This window comes from Podarcis erhardii (genome assembly GCF_964252035.2).
Source record: "Podarcis erhardii genome assembly, chromosome: 3".
NCBI classification, from domain to species: domain Eukaryota; kingdom Metazoa; phylum Chordata; class Lepidosauria; order Squamata; family Lacertidae; genus Podarcis; species Podarcis erhardii.
In genome coordinates, this window is record NC_138507.1 from 78,042,306 (window position 1) to 78,067,896 (window position 25,591).

The following is a 25,591-nucleotide window of genomic DNA, read 5'->3' on the forward strand; positions in this document are numbered from 1 at the left end:
CAGAATCCGTGACCAGAAGAAAGAGACAGTGGAGGAGGACTGGAAAAAATTTAAAATCTATCTTAAAAATTGTTGTAAAATTTCGGAATGTTAAGATGTCAGGGGATTGGACACTAAGAATTACAGCTATAAATCGAAATTTATAAAGCAGAAACTCTTTTTAAAGAGAATTAAATATAAAAATGGGATGAAGAATTGCTAAAAATTTTGAAATTTGGATGCAGTGAAGGGGAGGTTTGGGGAAGTCGCATTATGTTTGTTTTGTTTTTTCTTTATGTTGTAAAATCAATAAAAATTATTATAAAAAAAAAAAGAAATTACGCAACTTGAAGGTTGGCTTCAGAATTTCTGGGTGATGCTTGGTGCATCTCAAACAAAATGCAGCAAACCTTATTACTAGCAGGTCAATATTTCACTAGTCTTAACCAGAAAAATGAAACCTCACTAGTGGTTTCCAAGATCACTAACATTTTCAAAATTCTTCTACAATCCTGAATATTTGAAACTCACTTTCCTTTGAGTTTGCTTTTGATTTTGGAGCTGTGCTGCTTCAAAAGCTAGAGGGGAAACCTCAAACCACACACATGTCTACAACCAGATCTAATCAGACAAGGTGATTGGGTCAGTTTCACAACCTGGCTAGAAAACTTGCTGGTGTGACCTACTCTGCTTGATAGTCTTGTTGAAACGTTCCTTTTTAACCGGGCCTTTGGTTGATCTGATTGACCTCCTATGCCCTTTTAAAATGTGAGGGGTTTTTTGGGGGGGTGTTATTGGGTTGTTGCTTTTCTTTTCATTATATATTTTGTGGTTTTACTGTATATTCTGATTTTATTCTGTGAAAAGTCCTGAGACCTGCAGGTATAGGGATTTTCTGCTATAAGGAAAAAAGATGGATAAAGCAATGGGAAAATATGAGAGGATTACCATTGGCTTGTGACATTGTCTGGGCCCCTATAAAATGCATGAATGAGGCACAGCAACTATATATTAAAAGCCTCCTGTGAAAGCACTTTCATTATAAGCAAAATATAAATGTTTTGAGCAAAAATAGTGCTATAACCATCCGCTCATGTTCCTTCCCACATTTTCAACTGCAAAGTTATGGAGTGGTGTAACACAAAGCTAGCAACATAACTGTATAAACGCAAACCACAGTAAAGATTACTTAGATTAGAAGTGTTTAAGAGCACTTTTAATTCATTTTAATTCAGATTATTTTACTTATCAAAGCAAAACTTATGTACAAATCTATATACTGTACCAACATTGACATTCATGCTGTACTCAAACATCCCTCACTAAATACAAATATTACATCACAGACAGCTTCTAAGTCAGCTGCCCCATCGCACGTTACAGAACTTCTCTTCCTTTGTATTTAAAATTTTAAAAATTACTTGTTTTCTGCTATTGTTCTGCAGTGACTAAATGAAAGTCCCCTTTGCAAGAACTGATTGAGAATCAAATTTCTGCAGAGCATACCCGTTTTAGTACAGACATTGTATATCTTTTTGTAAGGTACAAATGGGAGATTGCATAGGCAGGATATGCAGTACTGAATTCCGAGAACTGACACTATTTTTAAAGTGTTTGCTTAGGAGGATTTTGCTTTTAGTCTCACAAAAATATTACGGGGCTTACCAGAACAGGGAGAATGGGTGTCAATCTTGAAAGATTGCAAGTGGTAGAATTAAAATTTTCTTAGCTCTCTAGAAATTGAGAGAGAAGTTTTGACTACATGGTAAAGAGCCAACAGCAGGCTTGAGCAAAGCATTTCAAGCTAGCAGCACTTCACTCTAAAGGCCCCTTCAGTGGACACGCATAACAGGAATTGAGGGACTCTGGAGTACAGTTAACCCAGTCTTGTCTCCTCACAGAGAAGGCAACGGTGATATGGAGAAACAGAAAATTAAGTGGGAGGAAAGGAAGCAAGTACAAAAATAAAACAAAATGTGATTAAAGAATGCTGGTCTCCCCTGGGTGCCAAGGGGCTTATTTTACTAAAAATTTACTGGCCATTTCAGCTACTGTTAACAGACATCAAAACACAGAAAATCTTTTAACAGCACCTGGTCCTTCAGATACAAACAAACGTTAAAAATATGACCACCAGCTATTTTTGAGCAACACTGCAAGGTTTCCACATCACCTGACTTAGTAAGTGCAGTTTGATGTAAATCAAGAGTCTCTGAATAGACAAAATAATAAGTTCATAACAAATGATGGTTCAAGAGATGTACAAAGATAAACACACTGAACAGTGGAAGGATGAACATAATTTACATGTTTAAAGTTCGGTACTTCATACTTAAATATTTTGTCCAATGACTAACCTTTCCTACTTTAAATATTCAAGTTGGTATTATATTCCCCCCCTTAGAACAGTTTGTATAAAGATTGATTTTGTTTTTCCCAATGTCAAATGAATGGTTGCTTCCACCACTAAGTAGAAAAGCCTTCGTTAACTTCTCTGTTGTAATAAAGCTTTGAAATTCTGCAGTTCTCGTATACTTGTGGAAAGCCTGTGATGCAGCAGAAAAAAAGATTGAGATTAAAAAGATTGCACATTGTAATCAATCTCAAGTTAGAAACACTAAACTCCCTAGTTTGAGAGTCTCTGCCTTGAGGGCACTAGAAATTAATTCATTCCTCACAGTCCAGTACCTTTTTCATGACACAATGACTGGCAATATTACCTCACAGTGTTCTTTCAAAAAAGTTCATTTCACCAAAAATGCTGAAGAAAAAAGTAACTTCATTATTACTTTTTCACCTGAAATGTTTGTGTGAATCAATACTTTGATATAGAACAGGATTAGTGTCCTGTGCAACTGAAGATGAAGTCCAGAACACTGGAACTTCTATTCTCAGTGCAGAAACCGCAGTTCTCATGTACGTGACTAATATATATTTAGCATCTTGATCAAAATAAAAATATTCTTTTTGAAAACGTATTAGGAGAGACCTTTGTAAAAGTGTGGTTGCTGTGGATTCAACCCTAGCAGCTGTTTGAAATATTTGTAGATTTTTAAAAGCAAACCTGAACCATTTCCTATTCCATGTACTCTTCAGCAATCATCAGGTCAACCATCAACATGTGCTGCTTAATGAAGCTATACTACTATTAAAATGAATGGGAAAGTGAAATTATGACCCCAATATAACTGGGGTCCCAGCAACTGCTCTAAATAGGGAAGAAAAAATGAGGGCAATATTCAAATATACCCATCTGCAATCAGAGTGGACTTCTGCTTGTGCAACAGTAGTTCCTGTTCTCCCCCAAATATGCTTTAGCAGATTTAGGAAGGGAAGGAAGAATTCTGCTTGCTTAAATGTTGCGCAACATCATTGGTATCTGGCCTGTATCACATATTTTTTGCTTGTTTTTTAGGTTGTAGCACTTAGAGCACTGGTGTTTTTTTATAACTCCCCCCTTACATTCTTGTGTGTAGAAAAAAAAACCTAATTACAAAGCACTGAAGAGGTCCATTGGACCCCAGGAGTAATTTGACTTTAGGGGGTTTATTCTGCTCCAAATTATCTTTATGTTGACACTTTCAAAACTTGTAAACTTGTAACACTGATATCTCATTTGTAATGTCCTTTGGTAAACAGACCCCCCCCCCCCCGCTGCATTCAGCTATTGGACCCCTTCCATCATTCACTATGAACCTAATATTTCACCTAGATGTTTCATTTGTTAATGTTTTCTCTTCTGTTATAAGCCCAATATTTAATCTTGAACTGGAGTTATTCTGAAATCAAGTTACAGCTTTATTTTAAGCTAGGATTTTAAGGGTTTCTGTTGGATCCCAGTAGCAGATTGATATGGGGGGGGGATGGTGCAAAAGAATTTAAATACATAGCCTATAACTACATAGCTATAAAATAATTAAGTGTAAAAGTATAACTTGCCTTCCAAATGCATTTAGAAGAGCAACTATTTCTTGTCGTGTCAGTTGAAAACCTTTTGATGGGCTGTTCTCAGGAAGGTTTTTTATTTCCTTTTCCGAGAATAAGATCTTCAAAGCAGTTCCTAAACCTTGAGTCTAAAAGAACACAGTAAAACAGCAAGAATACAGAACCCCCTAGTCCCAAACCCCCAGCTGATAACAGAAAGGTTTTATATAGCTTGGACACATGATTATCATGCAGCAATTAAAGCCTTTCTGCCACCAACCTTACACAAAGTAATACATGCAGTCTCCTGGTCCTTTACCATTTTATTTTCAGTTCATATTAATAAGCTCATTCTCCATAAAATAATAAAACCCTGTTTTCCAGCTTTTCCCATTATTCTTGATGAATATATAACTGCAATACAAAGAATACAAGTCTCGACAAAGTATGATTTATATTTTATAATTACTAAAAATATTCCTATCATTGTAAGACTATGTACTGTACTCAAAACAACAACAAAGTACAGTTTATGCAGCTGGAATTCAAGGCACAAGTCTTTGTATAAACAAGACTGAAATTATGTGAGTGCATACTAAGGCTAATAAATATGGGCTTTGTAGTGACACGCACCACTGTGCTGATATGAACCAGCCACAAAAGGCAGAGTCCCAACCCCAGGGGTCTGGGCCTGTTGCAAGGCAAGATCCCCAAACTCCTGGCATCAGAAGAATGTGCCAGAAGGTTTTGCATGAGAGACCATTTCACAGGCCCAGAGCATGTTAACTCACAAAAAAATCACATACCTGCAATTTGCCCCATAACCTGCACTTATCACATCCAACACAGTCCATTATGCGGGATATGTTCTTGAAATGTAACCTGAATTCTTCCTACCAATAAAAACAAAACATAATTTTTAAAGATACAATAAAAAGTGTGGATTCGCCCCTCAACCCCCATCCATGTGTATGAATTCATCTTCTCTTTTCAGTACTAACCACCAGGTGGTGTTAAATCTGCACCGGTGCTCTCACTAGCTCAAAGTGCAGTTCACAAACCCCCTTCTAACCAAGGCCTGCAAACTGGTTACTGTACTTACTACACTAACCACTGTCAGCTCTGAAAAGGAAAAGGTTAATTTGCACATGAAAGGTTAGGAGACTATAAAGCCAGCTGGGAACGCCAAACCCTCTAATCATGGCTAGGATAGGGCAGTATTACATAACCATACCAGTTATTATAGGAAATATTCTGATTTGCTTTAATAATAAACCATGTTTAATACAGTGGTACCTTGGTTTAAGAACAGTCCGGTTTAAGAACAATTTGGTTTACGAACTCCGCAAAACCAGAAATAGTGTCTTGGTTTGAGAACTTTACCTCAGTCTAAAGAACGGAATCCAAACGGTGGAAGGGTACCGGTGGCGGGAGGCCTCATTAGGGAAAGCGCACCTCGGTTTAAGAACGGTTTTGGTTTAAGAACGGACTTCCGGAACGGATTAAGTTTGTAAACCGAGGTACCACTGTACTGTTTTGCAGAACAGCAACATACTAAGGTAAATGAAAGAACCATTGTATGTGAGCTCCAAACGTAATGTGATGGTGCTAAAATTAGGCAAGTGAATACCATGGGCTAGTCTAAAATAAAAAACAAAAAACCAACAGTTCAATGATGCAGCCCATTAGCAAAAATGTACCAGAGTTTTATGGTCAGTGGAGTATCCAGCTTGTTTCTAGTAATTTGCTTAAGTGCTTCATAAATGTGTGAGAATTTAGAAGTAGGTTATGGTTTGCTGAGGAGTCTTACTCAAATGAAATTAGAGAAGTTCTCATGCTGAAGCCACAGTCAAGACCAAGCAGTTCTCAATTCTGAATCATATTCTAACCAAACCAATTTCATCTGTCCCCAAAACACCTATAGACTCCCCCCAAAAAGATTAATGCCTAGTTTTTAAGACTTTCTGCCTTGTTTGCATAGCTTATGTAAACATTTCACTGGCATTATTGTATTTACCTTTAAAGATTTTGCCCCTTTTTTGTCTCCAGCAAACATGGATTTTTCATCAAAGTGCATAGGGAACGACCTAAGTGAATGAAATATGTCAATGATCAAAAATAATCTAAAAACTCTCAGTCTACTGCTTAGAATGAAGTGAAAGGGATCTACGTTGTACAATTTCTCAATAATATCTCAGTGGCAAATCATAAGTCACAGCACAGGATGGCAGAACACTTGACTTAGTCAGAAGACAGTGTTAGGGCACTCTCCATGTGATCTGAGACTGAGTCATATCTTCCTTTACATGCCCTCCTCATGAAGAACCTCTCAGGGGCCACAGAAATGCATATGACTCTTATGCATACTAAAGTCAGGCCTTTCTACACACAAATCTCCCTCTATCCAGGCAAACAAAATACATTTCAGCGCAGTTCAAAAACACATTCCAGCCAAGCAAAAGCACTTGAGGAGGGCATGGAACAGACCTGGTAAAGAGAGTGGCCTGGGAAAGGAGGTGCTTTGAGTGAGCAGAAGACAACTTGCAGCAAGGGAATCAGGGAGTGCCAATTGACAGAGAGTATTAAAGAAGAAACAGAAACAGCAGGGGGAGACAAGGATACATCCAATGGCAGGCTTGGCAAAGACCTCTCTGCCCCACCTCCTGCAATAGTCCTGGTTCCCTTCCTGAATTTTCAAGCTTTTACTTGTAGAGCTATAAAAGATGGGTATGGGCAGGATTCTATTCAATTGTTCACCATGCAGTAAACTTGCTCACGTCTTCCAGTGTTGGGACAATGGATACAAAGGCACTGGAATAATTGACAAACCTGAGACCCTTTATTTTTAAACTGTATAAAAAAGTTCAGAATTTCATTTTATTCATGTTTCAGATAATTAAATAACTTTATACATAATAGGTGACTTATATTTATGTTCCAGCAATGCTGCAAGGAATTTTGTCTGCTTAGATCTCATGAGTGCAAAATTACTGGCTAAGAGACTGAAGGAAGAAGTGGGACAGGAAATAGGCCAAATTCAAAAGGCTACATGCTCCCCCCCCCCCAAATTTTGTACACACAAGGGAAACTTCCTCTTGTCCACAGTAACTGTGACAAAAGCTAAGTGGAGGGGTTTTTTTTCCATTTTCCAGTGCTTGCTTTTTGTTTCGGAAAGGTTAAGAAATGTTCCTGTTATATTTTACACTCCAGATATCCCTTTGATGCAATTTCTTGTAGTTTCTTTTAATCCAATATTGTTCAAGCAGCTGTATCTAGTTGCACATTAAATTTGGGGATGGGAAGGCACACTTACTTTGTGTCCCTGAAGATTTCTAACAAGAGGGACTTTGTCTCTGTATCCTCTTGGGAATTTCCAGTGTAAAGATCTACAATCGAACGCTCAAAGTACGATGCGACTTTTGACAATGCGCGTAGTTCCACCAAATATAAGAAATATAAATTTTTTAGCCTTCTTGGACCTTCGCTTTTTGTTTCACTGGAGTCAAAGCGATGGATAAATTCTTTGACATTGGATCCCCAACGAGGTCTCCCCCAAGTTTCTAATCAGAGAAAAACAATTTTGGACAAACTGAATTATGCTTGCACAGAGATAACAATTAACTTCCCACAATAATGGAGATGATCACAGTATTAAAAATATAAAATACCTTCAAGTAGATAATTTGCACAAAGATGTATGTTGATACTAGCATGAAGTCCAGAAATGAGCTTATAGAATACACGTTTCTCAAGACAGAGACCTAGGTAGAATAAGCATTGTTAAAAAGTGAACTCATGAAAGCATGACTCACAGGCCTGCATTTCTGCTAAGTAATGGGCTACAGTGAGCCTTGGGCTAACATCCCCCCACTCTTCAAGCTCATAAGGAAGCTTTCGAGTTGGATTGTAAACAAACCACAATTGCCTATGGCCATAATAAAGGCATGATTTCCAAACTCAACTATTCCTCAATAACCAGGCCCACAAGTTTGGACATCAAAGTGTGATTTATTTAAAATGGGAAATGGTTCTCTCCTTTTCACTGTGTACCAGAGGAAGAAGGGAGAAGCCAAACTTGAGGATCATTGTGATTCATTCGTGTAGTAGAAATTTCTCACTGTGTCTGAACTAGTGGCATGGAGGGTGTGGGAAAGACGAAACTGGTGAAAGGCACTAATGGATAGCATATTTGAGTATATTATGGGATGAGAGGTAAGCTTGGGAAATAATCTGTTCCGAATACTTTTATAAACACTTTATTTTAATGAGAGCTATTCAATCTGAGCTCTTACAGTTTCCAAAAGGTGTAAGAGCACAGTTCCTACCTCCAGTTTAAGTGACCCTGCAGTGTTAGCTGTACAGATGCATTACAATCTATCGGAGGTAAAAATCAGAAAGTAATGTGAAAGATTAACAAGCTAACTGTAGCATGAACTTTCATGGGCTACAGCATTTTTATCTCTAGCCTATGAAAGTTCATTTCACAGTAAGTTCATTAGTCTCCAAAGATACTACAGGACTCTCTAGCAGCTAGAGAGTCCTGTAGTATCTTTGGAGACTAATGAACTTACTGTGAAATGAACTTTCATAGCTGCATAGCTGGACTAACATAGCTATCCTCTATTTTGGAGGTATAGAAATGCTAATGAACAAGGTACTTTGCTCACCTTCTAGCCATGTATAGAAAGATTCTCCTGCAAGCACAGAAATAAATTCACATTAGTAGCTTCAACAAAATTCCAGATTTTTAAAACACACTAGACAGAAACCAAAACACAGGGCATATGATTTAAGGAAAACCTGAATCTGTTAAAGACTTGATTCTCCATCTGTCACCTTCACACAATTTAAATTGTGAAGCATTGATTTTTCTATTTTGAGGGGCAAGTTTCAACATCATACATCAGAATAGCACCATTTTTGCAAGTACCGCCGCCCCCCCACAAAAAAGGATGGACAAGTATTTGTGTTCCAAATCCTAAGTCTTGTTCTGTATGTTTTTATTCTCTTTCTCCCTCCCTGCCCACTTTTTGCTCCCTCACCCTCTATTGTAATTGAGCAACAGTATTCAGTATTGAGGTATTTTAAAGATGTACCGTATTTTTCCATCTATAAGATGCCCCCATGTATAAGACGCCCCCTATTTTTGGGGTCTCCAATTTAAGAAAATTGGGGGAGATGTATCCATGCCGGTGGTGCTGTGGGTTAAACCACAGAGGCTAGGACTTGCCAATCAGAAGGTCAGCGGTTCGAATTCCCACGACGGGGTGAGCTCCCGTTGCTCGGTCCCTGCTCCCACCAACCTAGCAGTTCGAAAGCACATCAAAGTGCAAGTAGATAAATAGGTACCGCTGTGGCGGGAAGGTAAACGGCGTTTCTGCGTGCTGCTCTGGTTCGCCAGAAGCAGCTTAGTCATGCTGGCCACATGACCTGGAAGCTGTACGCCGGCTCCCTCAGCCAATAAAGCGAGATGAGCGCCGCAACCCCAGAGTCGGCCACGACTGGACCTAATGGTCAGGGGTCCCTTTACCTTTACCTTATCCATGTATAATTTTAAAGGGGGGGAACCTAGTCTTATACACGGAAAAATACTGTATATCCAGCATACTGAATGTATTTAGTTGAAATTAAGGGTAAAAGTGAACTTGTAAAGAATATTATGAAGACTCACCATCATCCTCTCCTGGAAAAAAAAAAGAAAGTTGCAGAAGATGAGAACAATTTATTCCCCTCTTATGTCTCTACCGAAAATCAAACACACGTCTGTTATTTTAAAAATATATAAACTTCTTGATTTGTGATTCACCCCATCAGTTATTTAGTTCAGGCACAAATATATATGTACTAAAATAATGATCTTACACTGTACAACACAGATAAACATTTAAATGCAATATAGAGAATCAACAAACTCAAATAATGTTGCACCATTTGCTAACTTTACTGATATTTTGAAAAGCAATTCTACATTTCTCAGTTGTACAGGGATCTCAGCTTCATACAACTTTTTTTCCTTTTTTTTCCCTTTTTTTCCCTTTTTTTTCCTTTTTTTTTTTTTTTTTTTGCAAATTGTAGCTTTGCTTTCTTATTCCTGGCAAATAGTTTCAAATAAAACGTAAGTTGCATTTCATCCGTTATTTAAGGGGAAATGTAATTACAACCAGAACAAATTATTTTTTGGAACCAGCATTGCTGATGGATGCACAAGTGACATACACACAGCTCATGGTGCCTTTTGAAAAGTATAGTTAAGGTGCTAGCAGCATCCCGTCCTGGAGAGATAGCCATAATTATCAATGCTGTGGTACCATCAAAGCTAATTTACTTTTGTGAGTTGTATGTCAGTTCTGGTAACTTCATGTGATGCAGAATGAAGTAGCCAGATTGTTAACTGGTATGGAATACTGTAAATATATTGTTGCAGTGTTTCAGGACCCAATTCAAAGTGCTGAACTGACCTCTTTAGTCCTTCTGTGCGCCCCCTCATCTGCAGATATTAGGTAGGTGGCTACCAAAGAGATTGTGTCATCCACACAGACATTTGGCCTGTTTTTTTCCACTGCTATCTTTTAGACAGGCTTTGAATGGCATTGAGTCTTTACTGTTTTTCTCTTGCCGCTTGCATGTTATTTTACCGTCTATAGTTTTTGCTGGTGTCTTTATTTCATATATTACATTTTAGAGGGCATTATTACCAATATGCGGATGACACACAACTCTATTTCCCCTTGTCCACTCAAGCAGGAGGAGCAGTGGGCGTGCTGAATCAGAAGCTCAATCCAGTCAGGAGAGTAATAGTTATATTAGCAATAGTGGAGTAATAGTTGTATTGAATATTGGCCCATTAACATTTTATTGTATATAGCCTAGAGGCAGTGGCTATAGACAACTAATACATTTAACTAGTAAATGTAGCATTAATGATGATGATTTGTTTTGCAAGCCACCTTGAGGGCACTTATCAAAATGCAAGATATGCATCTTATGAATATATAAACAAACTCTAATGCTTGGGGGTGGGGAAGGAACATTAGCAAGTCTAATTAAGTGGGCCATCTCCATTCATTAAATCCTTGCTGATTTCCTAAATGGCATGGCTGTATTGAACCTTCAAAACCATTCTTATAATTACAAAGTATTTAGTGACCCACCCTTGCTGGGTGCCAGAGGGTTTAGTGGACGATACACTGATCGTGGCCTAAAGGAAAAGAGATTAGAAATATGTTTTTGTAATCCAAAAAATCTCAAATGTTTCAAAATAAATTCTGCCCGCCCTTCCCAGTTACTTGAAGCAATTTTCTTCATAGATACTGTTCCATACTCTCCATGCAGAGGGCCCTTTGTATCCAGTGTAACGCTCTGGATTCAGCAGCAAATCCACATACTGAGCATCAGGAGATCTCTCATCTAAAGAAAAAATACAGATGTTAATTATGCATTAATTGTGTAATTGTGTGTGCATTTACACACACACACACACACACACACACACACATATATATATATACAGGAAGACAAAACAGTTTGGCTAATGCAAAAAGTCAAATGCATTATTACTACTGATCACATTACATAGATGCTTGTACAGATGGCAAATTGCCCCACCTTATTTACATCTTGCCCTTTATTATTTACACTTGGAACAGGAGACTTATTTAGACAAAGTAAAATGCTTCAGCACGTAGCCTACTGCTACTTCCCTCTTCATTATTTGCAAAATGCTGGGAAACTAGATAGAATAGTAGTACCAAGTTACTCATTACTTACATTACAAACATGCACAATTACACATGTGAGTACAGTATTTTATTAAAGGAGCCTAATTTCCAGTTATGGGGAACACATTTTAACTTTCTTAATTTGTTTATGTAATACTAATTATAACCACATAAAAAGGAGAAAACCCAGATATAGAAGACAAGGCAGCTATATACATGGGCTTATAATTGGTTCTAGAATGTATATTTATTGTAAGAGCTGTTTTCAGCACTTTTGATGTTGAGTGTCCTTCATCCTCTCTCCTCTCTTTGACTTTGAATGCAACATTTTGTTAGGGCTTGTGCTTTGTTTTTGCAACTTGAGGCCTTTGGACACTAGCTGATCCAACACTTTCCAAGCCCAATACTAGGGTACAGGTCAGATGATCTTGCAATCGTAGGTTGGTAGATTATGAATAAGAAGAGATTCAGCTCTCTCTCGCCTTTAGAAAAAATGATTGAATAAGTGCCCCATTCTCTGTTTCCCATATAATGTTCACAGTGACTTTCAATTACGTCCAAATTGGTAAACAATGATCAGTGTTTGTGCTCCAAATCACAATCAGAAGTCATGGCTTGAAGAGGGTTTCTTATCCTGGCTTAGTTTTCTTATTTAAATTAAGCCTATTCTGGTTTAAAATTATTAACAGTATTTGAAGATTTGGACTGTATAAGTGGGACCTGCAACCAAATGTGGAAATGTAGAGGATGCCTATTCAGGATTCCAGCCAGCCAAGCCACCTTCAAGGATACTCCATATGCTTGTCCCTCCCATCTGGATTTCTGTGTCATCATTTCCACCATCCTTAAGTCAGCATTTCATTGCCACCAAATGTCCTCGGTCCACAGTGGACTATCTTTTGTTTTTTCTTCTCCCAGAAATATTTCTGCTTCTGAAAAGAGTTGGGTTCTTTGGATCCTGCTGATACAATTCCTCTTGTTCACAGGTGGTATTGTCTTGGCTATATCAGGATCCACAATTGGAGGTGTTGATCTTTAATAGGTTTACTCTTCACAGCAAACTATGTTTAGTGCTAAAACTAAGGGACGGGGATTGCATGACCCCATGGTTCCTTTTGGTTTGGAAGATCAGAATTGAGGCTGTTTTTTAAGAGCAATGTATAAATATTTTGGCACACTTTCTCTTTTGTGAAGTACATTAAGATGATTTTCAGTTGACTTAGCTACACATTGCCTTATAAAATATAGTTCAAAAGAATGAACAAATTTACCATCCAGTTCACAAAAATGGTCCTGTGAATCATCATATCTGGCCCAGTCAATGAAAGCCTCTTTACTTTGGTTGCTGTGGAATGGAGCAAAAATAGACTAGTGGTAAATGGACATAATATAGTCTCATTTCTCATTTTTATGTTTTCCCATCACTTTTAAAAACAGAGATTGCTACCAACATCGTCCCAAAAGGACCTTCAAGACAGCTCATAAAAATGAAAAGGGTTTTTTTTAGATAAAAGTAATCTTATGAAACTAACATTGACTACATGAAACTGTCGTAAGGGCATAAAGTGCAACTAATTTCTCATAAAGTAACACGACAAGTAATCAACTGCCAAGCTTTCATACAGCACTAATTTATAATTAACACTAGAACTGTATATTCAGCCCAGATACATAGCACTAGTTTATTTAGATAGCTATCCTTGAGACCATCATGCTAACAAACATGTTTATATGCTGCTGTATCACTTTTTAATCCTTACTCTTTATCCAGCACAAAATAAAAAAATTCCTTCCAGTAGCACCTTAAAGACCAACTAAGTTAGTTCTTGGTATGAGCTTTTGTGTGCATGCACACTTCTTCAGATACACTGAAACAGAAGTTGCACACGAAAGCTCATACCAAGAACTAACTTAGTTGGTCTTTAAGGTGCTACTGGAAGGAATTTTTTTATTTTGTTTTGACTATGCCAGACCAACACGGCTACCTATCTGTAACTGGATCTTTATCCAGCATTAGCACACAGAACTTGGTTGAAAGAAAACGGAGGAAAAGTTCAGCACAGTCTGCAGTTGAATTTCAAAATTAATGCCTACGTACAGTACTACCAGCAGAGAAACAGTTCTGAAAACTAGGCGTCAATATCTGGAACAGCTTGCTTCCTCCGTTTGTATTCATCATGTTAGTCTTTTTAGTTTAACTGATAAAAGTATGTTTGGACAACAGCTACAAATAAATAAGTTTTGTGTAAGTGTAATCTAACACTGGCATGTTCTCTTTACCACAGAACTTACAAGAATAGTATGTATGGAGAAAAGTCCAAAAAGAGCTAAATATATCAACCCTTGCCACTCCAGTTAACAATGAAAAAAGGGCTTACCTTAATGTACTATTAATTGCTCCTAGTTTGTTAGCTTGTTCACAGTCTTCGAGTTCTTTGGTATGGTTTGCTTTCTTTGAATACTGCAAGGCAGAGTATATGATATTTAATATTACCAACAAATATATTTTTCGTTTTAAATCTTTAGGGCATTTGCCTGTCACTTACTCAATACAGCCATGACTGACAAGCGAGGTAATACCTCACAAGCATTAAATGCACTTAATATTTCCAAGTATTACCATTCTCTGGACCAGAGACAGAAGCTTCTATTCTTATGCACATTTATGGTACTGCAGGCCATAAATTCTACTATCACTAACTGTTATTTATATATGCATATCTGGGATTTAAGTATGCATTAAGAAGAAGTATTTTCAGTGTTTGCTTAACATTTTCCCCCAGAGGCAATTTCACAAGTTATTGTTTAACAGGAAGCTACATTATAAAAGCCTCCTGACCAGCTGCCCATGCTACCAGGTTTGGCCCACTTAGCTTCTGCTCACCTTGGAAAACAAGGTTGGGAGGGGGGAGCCCAGAGAGCTTCATCAACTGTATCCATGGCAAGGAAACACAGTGGGACTTCCTAGCACTGCTGCCAGCTTCAATTCTCTCTCATGGGGGCGGGATGCAATCCTATACAAACAGCACCTAGAATGCACCATCATGCTTCAGCACTGGGTAAACATAGCACAATGCTATGTTAGCTGCTAAAGTAGCAGGAGTGGATAGCTATCACTTGCATTTAAGGCAAATGCAACATGCCAATCAGATGTTTTCCTAGTGCAGTGGGGGGCAGAAAAGTCCATATTTTTTATTTCAGAAGAGCTTACTCACTTTGTTAGCACTCCCAGCTTTAATTCCAACTGGTACTTTACTCTAGAAGAAGCAAACAAGTTACATGATTATTCAACTTTTTCATTCACAACCCACTCATTCTCAACTTGACTAACTAAAAATTGCTAAATCAATGAGCCACGCCAGCAAGAAACTGTTTGAGCATCAATACTCCACGATGGGATACAGTTCCATTTCATTTATGATTTGACCATTTTTGCTATGGGTACCCTATGCACATTTACTAGTAAGCAAGCTCATTGAAAAAAGTTCAGTGGAACTTCTCTATGAAAAGCTTAGGATGAGTTAGCATTTAAATCAGAACTGTTCATAATATGATGGCCAAAAATCTAAACATTCTTTAAGCCCCTGTCGTATTACTGTCATTAATAGTACTGAAATATAGTACCCTTAAGCTCCTAAGTTATCTTATCTGCTATTTAAACTGAACTGGAGTTGCCTATCTTTACACAAAACTAAAATTTCACTAGCAAAGTAGCTTTCCAACAGCAGTCAATGCAGTGCCAATAAAAGCTGTCAAAGTTCCTGCAACTCTAAAGTATGTTAACCCCCACTCCCATCAACACAGAATCATATCAGTGTTATGCAAACTCTTGCAAAAATGGCAGTAAGTAAAGTTCCATATTATTCTGTTCAACAAAGGCAATACTATTCTGGTTTCCTCCTTTATTTGCAAACATACCTCAGGACAAGGCTCTACATGGCAATCTCTGATAGAACAATGGCCATCGTCAGCCCAAAAAGGACATGGTCTCTTCAGATTAACCTTAAAACCAAGAAACATATACATACTGTCAGTCAATTAATTTTGAACTAAATAGGGAAACTTCCCTTCAATAGAATAAGCTGTTTTATTTAAAAAAAAAAAAAAGTGAAAGATTAGGGCGCTGCAAACAAATATCTAGAGTTTTCATTTATTTGGCTGACTTAAAAATATGAGCCAGCTACAAGCATGGGGTGGGGGTGCCCACACAAGCAATTTCTGAAGCTTTCTTCTGGGAATAATTTGATTTGATTTGCTTTTACTGCATTAACAACATCTCAATACCACAGCACAAATTACAGTCCAGTGCTTTTTTGTGCCTTCTCCTCTGGCCTCACATGAATGATCAGTACAAAATGTGACTGATGTTACTTGACCTATTTTGTAAAAGTTCTTGATCAGAGAAGTTGCTGGACCTGAATACTGCAAGTTACTCAATTCATCAAAGGGGGAAGTGGGAAGCTGCAGTGATGTGCCAATAAAGCTTTACAAACAGTTAAATAAAATGGGCTGAAAGAACAAAACAATCCTATCCATTGACTTTTGAAAATTCTTATGTACCTATTGCTAAGAAAGAACTAATATTATACTTTTTAACACTGCTAAATCTTCTAATTTTTTCAAGGTAATGAAAACAGGGACACCCATAATCGAATAATTTACTTGTCAAATGTTGATGTCTTGCAGTGAATATATATGTGTATATATATATATGTGTGTGTGTGTCTGTGTAGTTGCATGAACCTATGTTGAAAATGTTCCCTATTGCTTGTGCTTTGTTTTATTGATGTGCAAGAGATTTGTTTGTGCAATTTTATTGTAATATATTTAATATAAAAAAGATTCAGCCAAAGATTTCCACAGAATAACCTCACAAGTGTTGTTTGCAATCAAGCAGATCCAGCACATCCAGATTAAACAGGAATCACACGTCTTCCAGGAAGCTTAAGCTTTAAAATGCAAGCCCCCACTTCAAGTTACATCAACAGTATTAATGGTATCAGTGCAAAGGAAGACAGTTTCCAAGATCAAATATTCTTAATCCTCTTTCAACCATAGCACAAGGACTTATCTAACATACAATTGCAGCCACAGCTGATATGCACCACTTAGATATTCTTTAAAAGATTACAGCATTACTTAAATCAAACCTGGTCTGTTGGCATCTTACATTTAAAATAGTTCATTTCTATTCCACACTTTGATAATCTGAAAAGTTTCAGTTTCTTTTAATATACACAGGCCTCAAGTTTTGCAAAAAAGTGAGCTACAGCTGCTACAGTGCACGTATCCCACATGCAAGTTCAGAAAGTTTAGAATATTGATTCAAATTTTTAATTAGGACAAATCCTTCCCAATTAAACCTAAACTACTTATAAATGTGTAGAGTTCACACAGTAATCCAACAAATGACTCATATAGCTTATGCAACATTTTTATCAACTGCTGCTGGACACAAAAAATGTCATAAGCAAGATAAAGAAGTTAAAATATTTTTAGTCTAATTGAAGTAATACATAGCACACTTTTTGGGGTGGGGTGGGGTCAAAGAGGAAATTGTTTTTAGCAACAGGCAACTGGGGAGAAACATTACATTTTCTAATAGGCACCTTCTGACTAAGCCAGTTGTTCATAATGACTACACAGCTACTATTAAAAACACAGGGTTGGATCCAGAGAGGCATGACCCCTATTTGTGTGCTAGGGCTTTCTGGATCCCACCAATGATCCTTGTAATAAAATGAGATGGGACTCAGAGGCCTACAAGGGATGGTGAAAGGGATTGAATTCAGGGAACTTGCCCTGCACAAGAGGAAGTCCCTTTTTAAAACACTTGCATAAATACAATAAATAAAAATGGTTATCTTTGGCTATTCTGTAAGTGGGAAGAGGACAGGTGGAACAAAAGATTATATATGAAGATGCAGTGAACAATAAAACAGAAAATCCTAAGTGTTAACAAAGTTTCTAGCACAATTGCCAATGAAGTTGGTAGCTGGACTACAGAATACTTTACAAAGGGTAGCCATTTTTCTTTTATTTATTTTTTTAAAAATTAAAAAAATTACAGATTTTCATGAACTACAATAGAACATACAATATCTTTTGTTGTTGTTATTGTTCAGATTATAAAGTCTTTTGGTTACGTTCAATGTAAGACAATATGGTATCCGGAGGTAGAGGGAGAGATTAGAGGGGAGGGTGGATGATAAACTTACAACTATTTTGATACAGCACTGTATGAAACAGAAATGGCCACATTAAATGTTATAACCTTCAGTTATACAGCTTATCAAGAGCAAATTCCCAAACCATCAGGTGTAGACTGTATCTGCTTCACATTCACAGAAGACAGCTTTTATCTAACATTAGTTTACTTTCACTATAGTACACCTTGGATCAAGCAATGCCGAAGGACGTTAGCTACATTTGGTCATCATTGTTTGCTCAAGTACCTGATAAGGTTTTCATTTAATTCTTCAGGTACTGTTTTTAACCAATTCCATTAAGAAAAAAAAGGCTAACCAATTTATCTGAAGCTAATTCCAGGTTCTAAAGACAGCAGTTACATCAAAATGAGGGTGTTTTTTTCCAAAAACTACCAGAACATATGGAGTTTATGTTTTGTGATTGTAAAAGGCTTTAATTAATTTCAGTTTTGTATTTTTATATTGTTGTGACCTATTCTGGGACCTTATGGTGATGGGCAGGTAAAAAATCCAATGACGGCATATAGTGCTTCAGAGTACAGTACTGCTCTTCCAACCCACAGTGTATTTCCTTGTCACACTAATTTGAAGCTTTGAAGTAGGTTTCATTTTTAGTACAGTTTTACTATAACCCCTGTATTTCTTTTACTTCGTAGGAGAACAGAGAAAGAAAAATCGATTTCACTAAGCCAGTGTTTCTCAAGCGATAAGCCAGGACCACCAGTGGGACTTAATCCTCTTTCCACTGCCAATGCAGTGCATCCTTCCTTACCCACCCCATCCCTGATCATACTGTAGCCTTTTGGTTGGATGGATGCCAATTCCCTGCATACTGAGTAAAGGTGACTGTGGGACAGAAGCTGGGAGCAGAAGGAGGAAAACAGAAAGAGAGAGATGAGAGGGTCTTGCTTCCCATAGGAATTTAAAAAGAGATAAAGCATTATTTAAAAAATAGAACAAAGTGGTAAGAGAGGGGAAAGAGTTACGAGTTGTTAAAGGAGGGAGAAGTAAATGTAAAAGAGCAGGGATGAAAGAAGCTAACACTTTCGGGCTAGGTTAAGAAGGAAAAGAGAAAAGGTGACAGCAGATAGAGTAAACATACATTAAAGAGAAATGCCGGGGTGGATATAAAATAAAAAGCCTTCTCCATTTAGAGCCTTGTATTGGCAAATAACCCCCAGATAAAAGTCTGAATGATGGAACTCCTTTCCACAAGAAAACTACTATGGGATAGATTTTAGTAATTTCCAAAGAGAGGTTAGGTATCAACAGAAAATATCACAACCAGTTTGTAAATGATGGGCCTCAGTAGTTTTCAGCTCACTCACATGGACCAAGGAGCAGAGAGTCTGAGAATGTCTGCATTAAACTATATAGTAATAGGCTGTTTTTTACTCTACCTTGTAGTATCTGAAATAGTCCCGTTCTAGAAGTTTCTGTATTTGGGGGAAGATCTTAACATTGTTGAAGTCATCAATGCTTTCTATGTCGCATAAGCAGTCATCAAGCACTCCTGATAACTAGAAAAACAAAACAAAAAGACTAAATGGCAATATCACTTATAGCTAAAAGTTTTTGATTGAGCAAGAAGACAATTAGAGAGAAATCATCATAAATAGCAATGCAAATAGCATTTGCTTGACGGAATTTACATGAAACCCACACACATATGGGCAAGGTAACACTTTTTTTAAACTTATAGGAAAACAAGCATTTGCATTTGTGATACACAATCTATGCACATTTCATGTGACTCTCTATGTGGAAATATCACCTGTGCAGTAGTGGGGTGGTGTGTGGGGTAAGTCTTCAGTAGCTTATTCTTGAATGCAATGGGACAAAGCTGGCAGACTTATTAATAGTATGCAGAGTACATTTACCATCCTTCCTTAATCTATCTAAAATATTGATAGAATTTGCTTTCATTAACTTCAATTTTAATTAAATTCTGTGCAGGGAATCCTTTATCACTCTTTAGTAGAATGTTAAATTAGACAATAAGCACCCCCTATGTTTTGTTTGCAGTGTGCCATTGGAATTCAGCAATCGTTTTCAGTTGCCCAGTTTGCACATAATACCAAGTCAAACTATGGGAGCAAACATGCAAGCTCCAAGATAAGACAATGGCTGCTTTGGTCCTGCTGCTGTGAGCCATGTGATGGTTTGGCATGTTGTGTCGTGTTGTGTATGAACCCAAGCTTCTGGTTTATCATGCTCTAGTTTAGGCACACCATGAGCTGTAGTCAATGTTTGTTCTATGGCTTACATTTTAGCTCACAGCAGCAGGACTGGAGGAGAAAAGCAGCCAAACTTCTCTGAACACCTGAAAATTTGCAATTACCCATAGTTTGGCTTAGCGTTATGTGAAAACCAGATCATTGTATAAACAGGTTATCATTGTCAGTATTCAACACTATATTTTAAGAATGCACTGCATTTCCTTAGAGGGCGACCAAAAACCCTGCAATATTTATTTATTATGAAAGTGAAAAAAATCAAAGCATTGTGAAACTGAAAGGAGCTTCCTCCCATCATATAAGACTGCTGAGATTGGAAGTGTACTTGAATTATATTCACTTTGGGAATTCTTTTCATTAAATCTGATGGATACGTTTATATTCAGAATTTCAGTCTAAGCTTTAGAACTATTCATTTTATTTCTATAGCTGCCAATACTAAAAAGCAGCAGTGCATTTTTCAAGGAGGTCAGAACAGTATATATTGTAACTTGTAAGCTACAAACACATATACACTTACGATTAAGTCTCATTTAACTCCTAGCCTATAAAGCTTAAACCTATAAAAGAGGATTCTATAAGGAGGCCAACAATTATTCATGCTTTTTATAATGCTTTTAAGATGAGAATAAGTATTTCAAAATAAAACTTTCTTTTTTTAATTATATATTAAAAATCCACTTTACTTTCCCCCCCAAGAGAACTATATTAAAGATACTGTACATGAAATGAAGTCCAGTTTTAAGTCTTGTATTTTTAAAAAATAAATCAAGCACATTTAAAATACTGGTGATCTAACACTGGTTATCCTTATTAGTAATATTATAATACAAAGTGCAATAAAATAATTAAATCAAATTTTATATCAGGTAAACAGCAAAATGACAAAGAAAGTTGCTTGGAAATTTTCTCCTGTTCTTGTACGTAGGCATGCAAAATAGTCAGTAGTTATTTGGAAATCCCAGGATGTGAGCAAGTTACACGGAAATAGTACAGTGGAACCTCGGGTTACATATGCTTCAGGTTACATACGCTTCAGGTTACAGACTCTGCTAACCCAGAAACAGTGCTTCAGGTTAAGAACTTTGCTTCAGGATAAGAACAGAAATCGTGCTCCGGCAGCGCGGCAGTAGCAGGAGGCCCCAATAGCTAAAGTGGTGCTGCAGGTTAAGAACAGTTCCAGGTTAAGTACAGACCTCCGGAACAAATTAAGTACTTAACCCGAGGTACCACTGTATCTCCCATAAGAATGGGAATATTTAAAAAGAATTACCATCATCTCCACTAATTACATGAATAATGTTTGGAGGGAAAGTGAGACTATGCTCTGTAATAAAAGTTTTCCATTTCCAGTGCAAATGCCTTTGGGATCTGTATCAGGAGGCTGAATGACTGGACATCTAGAAGTTAGGAGTACGTGTCACTGCCCAAGAACTTCAAATCCATGCCACTTTGTGAACAGGCAGCACATAACAACTTGAAATTGGCTCCTGGAATATTTCTTTTTCCCAGACCTGCTCATTTTGTGGACAATCTGAGGTACAATTTAAGGATCATCTGGAAGGGCAACGGATAAGAAGGAGCAGTGCACATCTTCAAAACCAGAAGTGGCACTTAACTATTACAAGGAAAACCAAAAGGACACTTTAACTATAGAATGTTGTTTTACAGGGAGGGGGCGGAGAGAAAATGGGTTGACAACATTTAAGTTAAATATTGTGGTCTGAAATACTAGAGTATGGTTATGCAACATCAAATGCTGTAATAACAAACATCATAATCAAGCAAGAAGCAAGTATTACTTTCATACCCAAATCTGAAGAGTAGACCAAATCCACAATTATTTTAACAGTTGTTTGCTTCTGATCTTCTAGTGCAGGTATACTCTACACAATTGATACCATTCAACCTTTTGTATAATTTCAAAGAAAACCAAACTGAAATATTGTTTCCCATGACAAATCAACCTAGAGCTTGCATGTAACTCTTAACAGTAAGGGGGGGGGGATATGCCAGTTATGCAAAGCATTCCTTCTCATGCTAGGAAAAATTTCCATCTTATTTACCTTGAAATACACTATAAAGACCACATAGTTTCTTCCTGCTAGCAAAAACATCTCTATACACATGTTCTTTCCCCTGATATAATATAATCCCATTTGACACACTCTTGGCTCAATTACAAATTAGCATCAAACATCTGCCAAGCCAAGGCAGAGCAAACACAACTGATCGCATCTCCCCAAGGAAGACCTCAACTGTATCTTACTGAGGAAAGGAAGGATTTGGAAACCCTTATTAAAGATGCTGCTGCTGTCTCCGATTCACTAAAGCTGCTTGCATCTCTACTCTCACAGCTAAAAAGAGGAGCCACTGAACAGGCAGGATCAGGCCCACACCTGCTGGAAGGCCGTCCAGAGAATTGGACATACTAATAAACGCTTCATAAAGCACCCGAATTTTTATCAGCGCTGTAAAAAGAGCACAATCCTTGCGTCCAGGGTCGCAGTCTACTAAACAGGAAGGAGGGAAGAGAAAATCCAGCCATGGGATACCAATAATGGGGCCAAGTTGACCTCCCCCTTGCCCTGGCAATCTTCCTGAGAGGTGGGGAAAGGGTGCAGCCCTCGAGTGGCCCTATATTTCGGAGGCCAGAGAGCGCATCCCTTCAGCTCTGCCGTCCCAGATGCGGTCCATCAGGGGTAGTCAACATGGTGCCCTCCGAACGTGGGGCTGCAATGGCCAACCGTCAGGAGGGACGATGGGAGTTGTAGTCCGGCCACATCTGGAGGGCAACACGGTGGCAACCCTTGCTATGGAGGCACGGAAAGCGTTGGCTGACGAGCCCACGGGCAAACTCCGACCCAGCCACCCAGCCGTCGCCGCCTCTCGCTCCCCTTCTCACCTGGGCCTCTGCCGCGCACCAGAGGCAGCCCACGGTGGCCGCCGCCAGCAGGAGCTGCGCCGCCGCCTCCGCTGCAGTTCTCCGGGCAACCCTGCTGATGCTCATGCTGCAGAACCCTCTCCCCGCTCGCCCCGGGGCGGAGGGCGCCCCTCGCCGCCGCCTCAGGGCAGCCCGGAGCACCGGAGGATGCCTCCCTTCTCGCCGAGGTTGCCACCGACGCTGGGAAAGAGGAGCTTGCCGGGCGGGCGAGCGGACAGGCGGCCGGCCGGATGCGCCGCGCTCACCTCAGCCTCCTCAGCGCTCGCTCTGCTGCTGCCGCTGCTCTTCCTCCTCCTATTCCTCGCAGCCCCCACGCCGCTCTTGTTGTGCACGGGGAAGGAGGGAGGGAGGGAGAGCGCACGCCCCAGCGAGACACTTTCCCTTTTACCACAGGAGCAGGGGCGACAGCGGAGGCTGCCCTCTCGGCTGCCGCGCAAAGCGTTTCGGGAAGTGTAGTGCGACGCCGTCACCCTTCGCTCTTGCATTTCTCTTGCCTCAGAGGCGGGCGGCGAAAGGGGAGGGACGAAGGCCGCAGCCAATGAGGAAGGACCACGCGCCCCTTCAAAACAAGAGGAGGCAGTTTGTAACTGTCACGCGGAGGGGAAGGTCCCGCGGGGCGGGGGTTGGCGCTCGAGGGGCTGATGTGTGGCGCAGTGAGGGGAAGAAGGGGCAAGGCGTTAAAAAAAAAGTGACGCAATAGCATCGCTTGAGAAAGGCTTCTGTGCCTCGTAACTCCCACAATTGCACTTAGCGTTAATATGTAGAGGTGTGTTGCTCGCCCCTTCCTGCGTTTCAAACCCGTCACGCTCAAATTCCCTGAAGCAGCGTTTAATGTATATATTTTTGTCTCTGCACATATGCGCCTCCTGAATAAACAGGAGGAGGGATGTCTTTCACTTTGTAGCTTTAAGAACCCAGGCCCTTTGACAATGAGCTGATGTGTCATGTTGGGGAAGAGGAATATTATTTTTTATAAGATAATAAAGGAAATTGTAGCACTCAAAAAAAAAAAAAAAAGGAATGCCACAGATTTTTTAGGAGTCTGAATTTCTGTCGAAGGAATGTAATCATGAAATCAGTACATTTCTTGTAAATACTGAGGCAATGTTCAGGGTTTTGTGGGGCTGTGACAAGGGTGTTCCTGCTTCCTTCCTCATTGTGCTTAAGGAAACCGTTCCAGTCACAATATCATTAATCTTCCTTGCTGCCTTGCATTGTATGTGTTTGTGTGTGAGAGAGACCCATGAAAGCTCAAGCCCTTTTCTCAGCCAAATTTCTGAAACCGGTGCCCACCGAATGCAGTGAAGTCAGTTGCTCTGCAAGCTTCATCAACTCACCCCTATGCTTTTAAAATTGGATTTCTACACCGTGACAGAGGCAGTTATGCATCTCAACACTCAGATCAACCATAATTGCATATAGTTCTCGTAAGAAGACTTGCTGGATCAGTCCAAAGGCCCACTTAGTCCAGCATCCTGTTCTCCCAGTGGCCCATGGGAAGCAACGTCTATGGGAAGCCTGCAAGCTGGACTTGAATGCTGGTACACAGCACTGGTATCAGAAGTATAATTTCATAGAATCATAGAATCATAGAGTTGGAAGAGACCACAAGGGCCATCGAGTCCAACCCTCTGCCAATGGGATCATTTGGGATCATTTGGCCTTTGGTGGATTAATTTATGGTTTCCAAGTGGAGGTGACTTGTGCAGGGTTCCATATCAGAAAAGGTATGTGAGTGACTGCTCTCCCAAATAAATGAGCTACTTAGAAATCAGTTTCTTAGTTTTGCCTCCCTGAATAGGTTATAGGGCCTCATGTCTGGGAAAAAGTTCACCTGCCATATTATATTTCAGAGGAATTTGCCATGTGTGCACTTGATAAATAATATATTGCTATGTGGAGATTATTGACTCTACTCATGTAACCAGGCTAAATGCTTTATCATAGAGCAGATGGCAGCTTGTTTTTTAATTTTAACCCATTTGTCTGCAGTAGGTTCTTTCAGTAATGTTCCTTTTTTATCAGGATGAGACTTGGAAAGGATATAAGTTATATCTGCTGGGTACAGACTACTAAATCACATTTTGACTGGAAAAGCATAATAGTTATTACTAAAATTTTCACAAAAGCATAACCAGGCACTTTAGGTATGATGTTTTTCACCTTGTAAGTTCAAGTCCATTTATCATAAGGCTCCTGGAAAGCTCTCAGTGAATACTGATATACTGTATATAGTGGTGTGCCCTATAGATCACTGGGAGCCAAAATGCAAGTTTATTTCAAGATTCAACTTACAACAAGAGGATTCAAAATTTATTTGCAGTAAAACATGCTGAAATTGTTGATGATGATTGATCATCTGTCACAGAGAAAAATGGGATCATATACTTAATTTTAGTGTTTTGCTAAAGGCTGACAAGAATGAAACAAACTGTGACTCTGATCTGTTTAGAAACCTTTCTTAGCTTTGCCTGAAGCAAATAGAAATTGTAGCTTTTGTGCTGCTTGAACTGATAGGTCACTATGTTTCCTTCTTCTAAAGATTAACTTTATGATGGAATACCTCATTTTGCAGCCATA

General features: G+C 38.8%; 1 protein-coding gene across 3 annotated transcripts; it reads right to left on the reverse strand.

The window, feature by feature from the left end:
* Window positions 1–1,173: 1,173 nt before the first annotated feature.
* Window positions 1,174–23,520, reverse strand: ERO1B (endoplasmic reticulum oxidoreductase 1 beta). 3 transcript variants are annotated; one of them, XM_081856367.1, is made up of 16 exons: window positions 23,257–23,520; window positions 19,231–19,350; window positions 15,540–15,623; window positions 14,837–14,878; window positions 14,000–14,082; window positions 12,893–12,966; window positions 11,190–11,310; window positions 11,055–11,101; window positions 9,575–9,586; window positions 8,571–8,597; window positions 7,572–7,664; window positions 7,217–7,463; window positions 5,921–5,990; window positions 4,710–4,796; window positions 3,919–4,052; window positions 1,174–2,525 (listed from the first exon to the last, which is right to left on the reverse strand). In XM_081856367.1, the coding sequence occupies exons 1-16, from the start codon at window positions 23,494–23,496 to the stop codon at window positions 2,465–2,467; spliced, it is 1,542 nt and encodes a 513-aa protein (XP_081712493.1). In that variant the 5' UTR covers window positions 23,497–23,520; the 3' UTR covers window positions 1,174–2,464. The 3 variants fall into 3 exon arrangements, with proteins under 3 accessions (XP_081712493.1, XP_081712495.1, XP_081712494.1); XM_081856369.1 differs by having other exon boundaries at window positions 22,973–23,410; XM_081856368.1 differs by lacking the exon at window positions 9,575–9,586.
* Window positions 23,521–25,591: the final 2,071 nt, after the last annotated feature.

What these genes read in the sequence shown, in the direction of transcription:
- ERO1B (XM_081856367.1), bottom strand. Translation starts at nt 23,496, where the DNA reads ATGCAAGAGCGAAGGGTGACGGCGTCGCACTACACTTCCCGAAACGCT. An exon ending in TATGAAGAAAATTGCTTCAA is followed by an intron (nt 11,102 to 11,189) that starts GTAACTGGGAAG and finishes CTTTTCCTTTAG; the next exon opens with GCCACGATCAGTGTATCGTC. An exon ending in TGCAAATTATCTACTTGAAG is followed by an intron (nt 7,464 to 7,571) that starts GTATTTTATATT and finishes TTCTCTGATTAG; the next exon opens with AAACTTGGGGGAGACCTCGT.